Below are 12,659 nucleotides of genomic sequence, written 5' to 3'. Positions count from 1 at the left end.
GACACCCCCTATCAACTTTTTAGTGGGTTACACCAGGAAAATCAAATTCTCCACAACTTTAATTGTTATAAAAGTACCCTTTTTTGATGGATTCACATTTGTGTGAAACCCCAAAATGAATTATTTTGGGGAGCTCAACAATTTTAAATACAAGCCCCACCAAATAATAGCTCATTTCAAGGTCATTGGCTCCAAAAATATAAGAACAAATTAAAAGTCACTATCTCAATTCATTACAGAATGGCAGCCATTTTTTATTTTTCATCAGCTTGAGATACCCTGTGTAAAAATATACATCAATATCCCCTATTAACTTTTCTATGGGTTGTACCAGGAAAACTAAACTCAGTATTACTGTATCGTTACATGAAACTAAAAACTACTCTTTGGTTGGTTTGACAATTTTGCCCGGGAACCCAAAATGGGGTGTTTCGGGCACACCTCAAAAACTTTTAAAACAAAGCCACAACAAGTAACAATTCATTTTAAAGGCCGTGAGTTAAAAAGAATATTTGCAAAAACTAGAAGTCCCTGTCAAATACCAGTACGATATGGTGGTGCTTTTTAGTTTTCATCAACCTGAGAGACCCCACTTAAAAATATGCATTCATAGTAACATTTTTTTCGGGTTGTTTTAGGAAAGCTTGTCTCTTTAAAAAAAAAAACTGTGTAATTTTTAGTTGTAGATATGACAGTTTCACCTGGGAACCCATAATTATGTATATTGGGGCAGCTCAAAAATGTTAAATGTAAAGCCTAATAACAGAAACTGTCACCATTTTGTTCTGGGTTGAGATAGGGACCTATGGTTTTCACCGATATTATTTTTGACTGATGGCATTAAAATTATATTGTTGTAACATGTTTTTTTTGTGTTCACGGATAATAATAGTAATAGTTAATTAGGAATTAGTAATTTTGTAATTAATTAGTAATTAATAATATAGTAATAGTAGTGTTGTAACATGATGTTGCCTTAATATAATATTGTAATAATAATGCGTAATAATATTGTTAATAATAATTGCAAAATTCTACATTTAAAAGCATAGCATAAAATAGTAGGCAGTAGGTATTGTAAATTTAATAATTTAATAAATTTAAAAAAACGCAATATTTTTAGATGATCAATTTATTAAAGAAAAATATAATATATATTATTTTATTTGAATTGCAGCTGGTAAAAGAATACATACAGGTCCATTTTTGGGGTCGTTCTGGGTAACTTAAGGCTTTTGTAATTTCCACCTACTAACTGGAATACTGTTTTGAGTACGGGACTCAATGTAATGAAAACCTTCATTAGACCCTTCAAAATATAACCACTCATCATTTTCGGTAAAAACTTCAAAACGACTGTCAAAAAAGAAGTTCATAATGTTCGTGTCCATGTTATCACATGATTTCATATCCATTGAAAATAGCAAGCGTTTGTCTTTCCATCCTTGAGGTTTCGTTTCGATTATCGCTTTGTATACTGGGACACTGCCAGGTTCCGCCTTGTCTTCTAATTCATAGCATTTCAGTATATACTCCCTGTAATACGCAGTAATCTTGATATTTTTTTTAATGTCTGCAAACTTTGGGTTGGAAGGTGGATCCAGATGTGTATAAACACGTTTAACTGAAAACAAAAAAAATATAAATCTATCACTAATGCAAACCTTAATTAGAAAGGTAATGATTGAATTAAAGTTATATCAACAGTCTTTGATTTCATATATTAGACATCCTCCCAATTAAACTTCGTTATTCACTGTTTGCTTTAGGCCTACGCATTAACGATATACAGTATTAACATGAGGGTAAATTAGGGTTATGTTAACCAGGGCGTCCCCACTACGGAGGAATTGGAACCCTTACATAGGTAGAGACTGACAAATATAAGGTTGGTTCTGGAAACTGAATGAATCAACACGTGTGGAAAGTAACCCAGGGAGGAATCAGGAGCTAACGCAAGGTAAGTCTGATCTCACTCGCGTTAAAAGCAGTTGGCGAAAAAGGTTGGTCTACTGAGGGATTATCTGTGCTCTCTGAGTGGTTAACGCCCAAAATTTCTGAATTACAGTGCGCCATGGTATATGAAGAGTGGTGCAGCCCGCTAGGGAACCGACTTTGTATGAATGGAATATGGGCTTAGCATAGGACCAGCAGGTGCAAACACCTTAAAGCTATAAACCGGAGCAAGATCAGTTCCTGGAAAGATAAGGGAAAGAAACAGACTCTTTCCATGAAAAGCTGGCTACAAAATCAGATCCTAGAAGCCGAGAGTGTATTTACCACCTAAGGTCATGGAGCCAGAGGCCTTGCCCACTATCGTTGGCTCCTTGCTCCTGCAACCAGTCCGATATCGGAACCATTGCCACCATACCGCTATCCTAAGAGGGACACAGTCTGAACCCTGAGAAAAGAGCACTCAGACCTTGTGGCATCCCCCTTCAGAGCTGATAAATGTCATCACGCTTCCAACAAGTCCAACACTCCGTCCGTAAAAAAAACAACCAAAAACAGAACTATTGTAATACTTACACAATGATTTCATATGATTAAATGACTTGTAGATAGTTCCAAGTTTGTTAATACTAAAGAACCAACTTCGTTGGCATATTTACTAAAGAGATTTTCGTGTTTAGTTAAGTACTACACCAGCAATCTGCAGAACAACCATCGATTGGTCGTAACGTAACCTACACGGAGCATGTTACTAGTATTTTCAACAATCACGCAAACATTTACTACAGGAGTCTGCACTATTCACTATAGAATAAATTAATAGCCGTTATCAAGAATTCCTATGTATGAATTCAGTTAGCGTTAAATTCAATGAAATTTTCATCGGTACAACAATTCCTAGGAGAGTATTTGGGATTGTCGGATATTTAATTGATAATACTTCTTACCTCTCGATTCTTTCGTATCTTGAATCACCTAAAACAAATGTGTGATAATATTAATCATTAAAATATCCAGGTAGTAAGCCAAACAAAAAAAACTCATTAGTAATAGGATTTTGACTTAGAATAATACCTGTTATATTAACTGTGGTTCTCGGTAAACATTTGTCAATATGGAAAACAAGGTTTCCATGTTAATCTTTATCAAGATTTATATTTATCCAACTCTGGTTTGTTTTTATTCTTAAAATTTTCCCAAAAGACTTTTGTCTAAAACTAATATTCTATTTTTAATTCGTCCTTTTTGGACTTTAATACATTGTACTGTCGTGGTTAATTTGGATTTTATAACGTCTATCCAGTAGATGATTCATGCAATTTTTGCTGACAATAACTACATTTTGCCCTTGAGTTTTCAAAGTTAAGCTCATTAAAATTTTTTTATCAATTGATTTTCATGGAAAATGAGTTATAACAACAATGTTTGTATGTTTTAGTAATTTGAATTATTGTAATAACTTTTTGTTTACAAATTTTTTCTCGCCCAAAGATATAGGTGTTTTGTTACAAGGAGGTAATCTATGTGCATTTTTACAATTTGAGATAATGTTTACAAACCAGTTACTTTGTTAATACACTTTTACTTCCTCCCCCTATACGTAGTGGCCCTATACCTGTGGCCCAATTTTGATGAAATTTGGTTTGTAGGTAATAATCCATGGTATCGCCAGTTTTTAAAAATAAAATTTCCTCGAAATTGGCTTACACGATTTTGATAAAAATTTAGTATGTTGTAGCCAATTAAGTTTTGAACAAAATGGTAACACTTCAATTTCTGTAAAAACTACGGTACAAAATTGATTGTAACTTATGTTATTATCCCATCAACACCGATGAAAAAACGGAAAAGTATATTTAAAAAAAAGACCGGTTCTGTTTGAAATACTTCGTCTGTTATGGTCCTTATAATTCTAAACTAAACAGTGCAAACGGTTCAAAAGTTAATGATATTTTTGTGATTTTACCTATCAAAAATATCATGGTTACTCTTATCGCTTACCCATGATAACGGTGTTTGACAAGCTAAAAAAGTGTGTGTCAGATTGTTGATACAGTTTATTGTTTTTAGTTATCGTACTAATAGACATTTATAAATATATACAGGGTGTCCCGGAACTCTCTACCAATATTTTAGGGCATTGTTCCTGGGTAGTTAACATACCTAAATATCATATTTAAATTGTCCGGAAGTCCTTAGTTAGGCCTACTCACACAGCCACCATTTTGTTTTTTAAGTTATACATTTTTTTCTAAGGAATGGTTAAACATACGTAATTGAAACTTTGCACAAACATTTATGACAACTAGACAAAGTTACCAAAAAATTATGACGAGTTTTAAAATTCATAAAACAAAATGGCGGCCATTTTAAATTTTGTTTCTTAAATAACTCGAAAACCGTTGGTTTTACAAAAATTTTAGAAGAATAACTTTTTTAAGGCAATTTTATTACAAATCGATTGACACCTTAACTTTGAAGATTAGACAAGTATTAACTGAGATATGGTGGTTTTAGTGATACGTAACCGCTGGAGGTTAGTTGCAGCGCATGCTGAAAGCGGTCACGTATCACTAAAACTAACATATCTCAGTTAATACTTGTCTAATCTTCAAAGTTAAGGTGTCAATCAATTTGTAATAAAATTGCCTTAAAAAAGTTATTCTTCTAAAATTTTTGTAAAACCAACGGTTTTCGAGTTATTTAAGAAACAAAATTTAAAATGGCCGCCATTTTGTTTTATGAATTTTAAAACTCGTCATAAATTTTTGGTAACTTTGTCTAGTTGTCATAAATGTTTGTGCAAAGTTTCAATTACGTATGTTTAACCATTCCTAAAAAAAAATTAATAACTTAAAAAAACAAAATGGCGGCTATGTGAGTAACTAAGGACTTCCGGACAATTTAAATATGATATTTAGGTATGTTAACTACCCAGGAACAATGCCCTAAAATATTGGTAGAGAGTTCCGGGACACCCTGTATATGAATTTGAAGGTTTTTTGGCTTCTGTGGACCTCAAACGAACAACATAATTGGTTCCGGGTCTAGTTCTTACCATGAGACTACGGTAAAAAACTACAGTAAAACTAAGATAATAAAAACTACGGTAATGGTTGGCAAAATGTACCATATTTGGCTCAAACATAGTTTTTCCCCGCTATATTGTCTTTGTTGCCAGGACTGTAAACGAATTTTAGCTATTATATATTATATATGGCGAAAGATAGTTGTGTAAACTTCAAAAATCTTGCAGAAAGAAAGGCTAGCAAACAAGGTAGCGAATAATTCAATCAACACCTTTAGTGCTAAAATATCCATATTGTGACGGGAATAAAAACCATTTCTTATAATATACTTGATTAATAAATACCTTAAAGTCTTCCCTTGAATTTTATAATTAGTAATGCAAGTACAAACTAAGTTAGATCGACATAGCATATACCTGGGTGTCTGAGACCTTGAAGTCCTGCAATATCCATTCTGTGGCGGGCAGTTGGGAACTCCTAAAAGTGTTTCCTTTACATTTGAAGTATTCAAAATACGACCAATTATCATTCGACAACCAGACTTCCATTTTTTCGTTTTTGAGGTTTATAATGTTTCTGTCCATATTTTCACAAGAGGTCATGATCAGTAAGGCCAGTTCTTTATTGCCATTTTCTATATCTTTTTTATATAGAATCGACAAGTAGTTTGCAGTGGAATCTAATTTCCTTCTTTCTTCGCCATTTAGTTCGAAACATTTCAGAACATATTTAGACTCAGTATATATAGTTATTTTTATGTTTTTTAAGAAACCATAAGAGCGTTTTTCAAAATCAGTAAGAACGTATTCAACTGAAATTAAAAAAAAATCTTTATTAATCTTTATATATATTCTATAATGAGCCACAAATTTCTTAAAAACCATAAACCACAGGCCTATCAAATGCATACTTAAATAAATGGTCTTGATGAAAAACTTGTTATTTCTTTTCGGTAAAACTCCTCTCTGATGGACATGAACTAAATTAAAGTGTTGTATCTAATCACATTAAAAATTTTCAAATCAGATTAATGTTTATTATCATATAAACACAAATATAGTGCATAGATAATGTATAAAGAGGCAGTGCAACGTGTGATGCAAATTATACATAAATATTATATATAAATAATAGACATAGAAATATCCTAATCGGCTTTACTCTCTGTAAATAATTAAATAGGCTTTTACAAAGAGTAAAAAAAAATAACTAAGGCATTAAATGAGATATGAGACTGGATATTACAGTTTGGAAATCCATGGGCTAAATAAATATCTAAAACAGGTAAAAAAGTTAGGTAGTCTAAAGAAATATCACAGTTTGTATGCACAGCCAGTTTGCAGTTAAAAGAGTCGAGGTTCTTATAACTATATTTCAATAAATGTTATATTTATAGACTAACTACGGTTAAAATATAGAGATTATTGGAAAATTTCAAAATAGGTATTCTTTAAATAGCTAGTGGGATTGACCGCTCTTTTAGCTTCCTGAAAAGAAAATCCAGTCTGCTCAGCCTGGAGTAAATTTTTTAACATGTTCATACCAGGGAAGTGATTGGTCTAGTGTAATACCTAAAAGGTTGACTTATTATATTTTCAAACAGAGCTCTGAGGCTACAGATGAGAGTTTTATCCTGGTTAAATGGGGACCCTTTAGCAGAGAACCATTCTGAACCAGTCTTCAAGCAAATCTATATCCTAAGATAAGTCAAAAATGGTGGTGGCATCTGCATTATAAAATAATTTTACAGTCAATACTGTATGGAAATTCATTAACATCAATTAGGAATAACAGAGGGCCCAAGACCGACCCTTTAGGTGAAGCCATGACATCTGTTTGGATTTATAATGGTTTGTTTACCTTTTTACTACGTTTTACTTTCAGGTTTCATTATAAACTTTCTCTGTTTAAATTGTGATGAAGTTAATAGTTTTGGTTCTGCCACACAATTTATACATAAGCGATTTTCATTGAAATAAGTGATGAGTAGGATTGAGTTTTGCCTCTCTAATCCATTGTAACAGTTTTTTTACAGTGGTTTTAAGAACCGGATTATCCTCCTCTTGCAAAGCACTGACAATGAAACAAATTTCCATAATAGATCCATTGATTGTATTTATACCTACATTCATTAATATGCAACATAAGTACATTGCAATAGGTAATATTATTAATTTTTCTCTTTTTACGGAAAAAAATATCTAGAGTAAACTTTAAACGCGTCAGAATTTTTATTTCATACACTCTAATTTATAACAAGCTCATAAGTTTGACCATAAGGAATATACAATCTATTGTCTTCGAATGTACTAGCGAATTGACCTATCATTAAATAAATATAATTATCCTAACACACCGAATCATTGTAAATAATACAACATAGCACATCCTAAAGAGCATTTTAGATTGTATTTTATACACACAAAAAATCCATTTCAATAAACTTATGTATTAAAACTTATCCAACAATGTACTAAACATAGATAAAAGTGGCAAAAAGTGAAATACTAATATGGTAATAACTATATCATTTTTTTATTAATGTGGAATACAAGGCATGATAGCATGAATTTGCATTATATGACACAAGTACTTTTGGATATCTAACTTACCTTTAGATTTATCAATATATGGATCATTAGATTCTTTTGGATTCTGTAATGCAAAACAATACTTCAATATGATGTATATTAAAAACACCTTACAAGGAATATATGAAAAGTGAAATTTATTGCTCTGTTACATTTAATAAGTTAAAATAAATTATTAATTTTATTGAGACCATTTTGAAATTCATGTGTGAATAATTAAAATGCGTTTTCATGCTAGTTTCCTTGGTTAACTATATCAATGTTAGGGCCTACCAATTAAACAAATTATTGTGATCTAACTTATATAAATTACAGTAGCCATTTAACATGGGTTACTAAGGATTAACCTTACCTGGGGTTTTTGAGAAGACCACAAGGTATTAGGAAGGCGATTGCTTTGGAAATTCCTTCCTTCACATTTTGAATCCTTAAAATACGCCCATTTCATTCCACCTAGCAATACTTCTACCTTATTTGATTTTACGTTGATTTCATTTCCGAGACTGCCATCACAACTGTCGGGATATAGGGCTACCATCGCTACATTAGCATCTCGAGAGTCATATGAAGTGTAGATGATTGCTACAAACTGGGCACGTATATCTTGATACTCCATGAAGTAGAACGTGTGCTCATCTCTTAATTGAAAACATTTAATCATGTGTCTTCCCGCATACAAAGTACTTTTCAAATTGTCGTCAGTCAAATAATTGATGGGTATCCTCAAAACAACATCATAAACTGAAAGAAATAATCAGTAGCTAGTAATTTAATCATTTTGATGGTAATTCACGCTTGAAATAGAACGAACCCCTTATAATGACTATATTATACAGCATAACTTAACATTACTACTTTTAAAGTAATTTGATTAACAAGTGATATTTTTTTTGGCCAAGATTGAAATTTAAAATATCATTTTTTTCTCTTGGCAAGAATGCCGAATGTAAAACTGTCCCAGAAATTAATTATTTGTTGATAAATTCAAGGAGCTTAAAACTATTTTGAGAATGGGTCTCAATTAAAATAACAGGAATAGCGAACTTATAATTTTGACCTAAGATACTAGATATAATTATGATAAAATGTAAGTCATAGGGTGTTTTTATATTCAATCCAAAGTGGTTACCTTTTAATATAAGGATTGGTCAAAGATATTTTAGATGATGATAAAAATATCTACTAATAAGCGGAGGATTTAAATCGTACTATTTAATGAAAATCATGATTTTATAAGAATGTCATAAGTGAGGTTTTGTTTCCTAATTGAAATCGCAAATTATAAATAGGCCTACCAATATTTGACAATGTAAAAACAATAAACCATCTAAATTCCCGGCATTTTTTTATATTTGAATTTGTTCTAAAGTAATAAAGATTTAACGTCTATACTTTTTTATAAAATAAAAATTAGTATAGAAATCACAAGCAAAAAATACTATATTTTATTTCTTATTAAAGTTTTTATTTTTTTCATTTATTTTTAATTTAGGCCAGTTTAATTTTTATCATGCAGAGTATTTATCAGTAACATTGTTCAACACCCTATGTTTGCCTATGATGCGTTTGTGTGAAGTGGTGAGCACAACACGGCAGCACAGCAATTTTTTTGTTAACATTCATCTTATACGCCATGGTATTGTTTCCAGCCAAAATTAAATTAATTCTTAATGAGTAAAATGCTTATTTCAAATCGTCCGGGTTTTACTGTCACGCCTTATAACTTTTTCCATGATTGATGAGTGGAAAAGAAGGTGGTGATTTTTTTATTGTTGTTTTATTGTTTTTGTTTGTTGTTTTTGGTGTCTTTTGATTTAGATTTTCAGTGCGGTTAATAGATAAGGTTTTGTTCATTGTTCAATTGCGATGCGTTTGAATGAAATCGAGAGCGTAAGAACTATTTTTATAAAATAATAATTAGTTTAGATATTACGAACTTTAAAGAAAATGTTTTTTTTTTCTTCAGATCATACGATTTAAATAATCTACTGCCATAAAACTAATAGTTGTAATTAATAACGACAGGTGACATCCAATGTTCATTCGCTTCTTCCTACAGTTCCTCTCCATTCGACCATTGTTACCATGTTATCGGTTGAGAAATGACGCAAGCTCGTGCTGCTGGACAGTTCTTTTATAGTCTTTGCTTAGTATAAGAAGAAATCGTTGGACCACAGGAGTGCTACAAATAAAATGTTTAAGGATAAGTATGAACTTGGTGGGTTTCATCATATGTATGAAAATTTAAAATTGTATCTTGGACTTTTAAAAACCACAATAGGTATACATTTAACTACATTGTCACCGAATTGAAGAAAGACTCAACAATAATACTCCAAACATTATGCGGCCAATTTCTGTGGAAGAAAGCCTCATTTTAACATCGTTTTAACGCCCTCTTCAAGGCCTAAAATCGAAATAGGTGGTCTGACGATCCGCAAGACTAAAGAAAAACATGTTTGTCTTAGATTGACGGTGTCGGTCGTCCGACGCCACCGGTCGCATTGTCGGTTGCCCAACTAGGACACTCTCATGCTTATCCACATGTTTAAAATCTTTTGTCAATCATGGACAACCGACCGATGTTTCGTGTTTTTTTTTTTTTTTTTTTAGTCTTACAATTCGGAATGCAGTGACGCGACTGAGTAGCGTCTGTACAGCTGACAAAGATGGACGTTTTCGGGGTCTCCAATATCTAATAATAGTGTCATACGTTTGCGGACTTGAATTCACTGCTTATCTTAACTCAAACGAGATTGTGTGCTATCTCTCAACTAGCATCGACTATCCATCAGGATATCACGAAGGTCCTCACCAGCGCAGAACTTTACTTTTGAACATTTGAATTTAGTACAGGCATCGTGTACCTCGCTAATAAACTTTTAAACAATTCTAAATTGGCCCTCCACACAGATCACATACACTTTTCTATCTCAATTTTTCAAGTACGCTACACTTCTCATGAGGTATTTTTAAAGCAATGACATTTTAGCAATTTTATTTTCGAAATTTTGATATTCTAAAATTAAAACTTGATATAATTTTGGAAATAAAAATATAAAAAAACTTAGGAATTCATTACGAAATCCCAACTTTTCAGGCTGATGTTTCAATCAAGCTCGAAACCCCTTATGCAACTTAGAGTAACGTATTTAAAGGTTAATTATAAGAGTCTGTAAAAATGATTTGATATCATTTTGATGATAAGTCTTACCTTTGACCCCACATATATGAGTCACAAGCCCCTGCAACAATACAAACGATGATAGCTCACTGAAGAAGTGTATACATAACATTGTAAAAGTGGAAAAAACATAATGCAAGAGTTTAGCATTAAATCTTTGTTGTATTAACATGTTCTTAATAATATAGTGTACTATTTTCATGATTACGTGGGAACAGTATGGCTGTGAATTGATGAAGTTTTTCAATACAGATAAGTTTTACATGGATCTCTAGACGTTCTCATAAAATGTGTATGTTATAATATATTTTGGTAAAATTGTCAAAATCAGGCTATAAACAAATGCCGTAATTAATTATTGCACGTAAATCCATTGTTTTACAGTTCAATAGAGAGTGTGAAATAATCCTTAGAAATTTTCTATGAATATATTTATTGGATTATTCGTAACTACAGCACTGTACAAGCTAGTTATTTTACCAAATACATTTTAAACTCACCGTGAAAACCAATAAGAACAACATAGTTGTGACTACTATCTAGCCGTTGTGTAGGTTATATACCTGGGTATGAAACAATTAAGCAGGTGGTGCCAATTTAATTCCTATATATGATATAGTTGGTCAATAGGTATTGTGTAACTGTATTACCCGTCAGCCATGTTTTTAAGTGAAAACTCTTAAAAAATATTATTTAGTAACTTAAGTGATCTGTATTTTGTAACAATGATTTTCCTACCGAAGAAAATTAACGTTATGCTTTTCTAATATTATTTAACAATCTTATAATACCGTGCTTTGCAACAGAAATATGATGCGCAATAGTATATTGTAGCTGTTTAGATATGTTGTATGGCATTGTTACTCATTCATTTAACATTAGTCTATTACAAGTTTTTGGAAACTACCCTAAGCTTTATAAGTGGTTTAAAAATTGCTTTTTAAGTCTTTATGTATGAATAACAAAGTAGTTTTTTATAACCTCATATTAGTCATACAATGTATATTACTGTGTAAAAAAGAGGAACGCTAAAAAAACTAAGCAATGTGACAAAATATGAGGATTTAATGTTAATAAGAATAAGGTGGAAAATAACATTGATATTACTAAAATATTACATTATTAATAAGGGTAGTTAATTAGGTTACAAATTTAATTTTTAAGTGCAGTATTTCAGTAGGCAGTTTATTCAGTACCGTAATATTAATTTTAAAACAAAGTGAACAGAGTAATAAATTACAATAAAACCGACGGTTTGTTTTCAGACCAACACCTGATCAAGTGAATTAATGGCTGCTGCAGAAGATTTGTATTGATTGTGGTCAAATGAAACATACCCTTTGTTATTTGTCTTCATTAAATACTTGAGTACCAACTTATATTGTAGTGATTGTGTAGGGATTTATAATACCTACGTCAATCCGTAGGCATTCATAACACAGGGGTTTTAAGATTTTCATAGTGGTTATAAAGTAACTTTTTCCAATATTCTTTAAAAATTAAATTATGTGGTGCAAAACATTTTTCAGTTGGTTAGGTATTAGAAATGTGAGTGTTTTTAATAAGATGGAAGAGCAATTTTAATGTTCAGCTAAATGTTTAAACCATTAATTTATCGATAAAGAATCTTGTTAAGTGCGTTTAACTTGGTATATCCGAGTTTACAAACTGACAAATTTGAGTAGATAAATGACTAGTTTGCTGAGATAAGTTTAAATTTTAATAAAATAAGGAATAATCCAAAGATAGCTTTGATAGTTCATTTTCTAAAATTAGGTTCTAATTCCTACCAAAATCATAAGAAATTAATTCTAGTTTACTCTTCTTAATAATATCGCATAAGCGATTATTCTTCGTTACGCCTACTGCTCGTATGGTAGAGGTTTGATGGTTATATACATG

The 12,659-nt window shown here is 31.5% G+C and overlaps 1 protein-coding gene across 1 annotated transcript; it reads right to left on the bottom strand.

Annotated features, from left to right (window-relative positions):
- Positions 1-1,097: 1,097 nt before the first annotated feature.
- On the bottom strand, positions 1,098-10,813 carry LOC128994830 (uncharacterized). Its single transcript, XM_054419633.1, has 6 exons — positions 10,788-10,813; positions 7,926-8,314; positions 7,595-7,637; positions 5,399-5,793; positions 2,901-2,928; positions 1,098-1,624 (listed from the first exon to the last, which is right to left on the bottom strand). Exons 2-6 carry the CDS (start codon positions 8,232-8,234, stop codon positions 1,227-1,229), a joined length of 1,173 nt encoding a protein of 390 aa, XP_054275608.1. The 5' UTR covers positions 8,235-8,314; positions 10,788-10,813; the 3' UTR covers positions 1,098-1,226.
- Between the last annotated feature and the right edge of the window lie 1,846 nt (positions 10,814-12,659).

Source organism: Macrosteles quadrilineatus, unplaced genomic scaffold, assembly GCF_028750875.1.
Source record: "Macrosteles quadrilineatus isolate MER2022 unplaced genomic scaffold, UCM_ALF_1.0 Scaffold_5__1_contigs__length_97177068, whole genome shotgun sequence".
NCBI lineage: Eukaryota > Metazoa > Arthropoda > Insecta > Hemiptera > Cicadellidae > Macrosteles > Macrosteles quadrilineatus.
This window is presented reverse-complemented; position numbering and strand designations above follow the sequence as displayed.

Excerpts from the sequence above, each read along its gene's own strand:
- LOC128994830 (XM_054419633.1), bottom strand. The coding sequence starts at position 8,234 with ATGATTAAATGTTTTCAATTAAGAGATGAGCACACGTTCTACTTCATG. Across the intron at positions 2,929-5,398 it reads TCAAGGTCTCAGACACCCAG|GTGATTCAAGATACGAAAGA; the intron begins GTATATGCTATG and ends CATTTGTTTTAG. Across the intron at positions 1,625-2,900 it reads AGATACGAAAGAATCGAGAG|TTAAACGTGTTTATACACAT; the intron begins GTAAGAAGTATT and ends TTTTGTTTTCAG.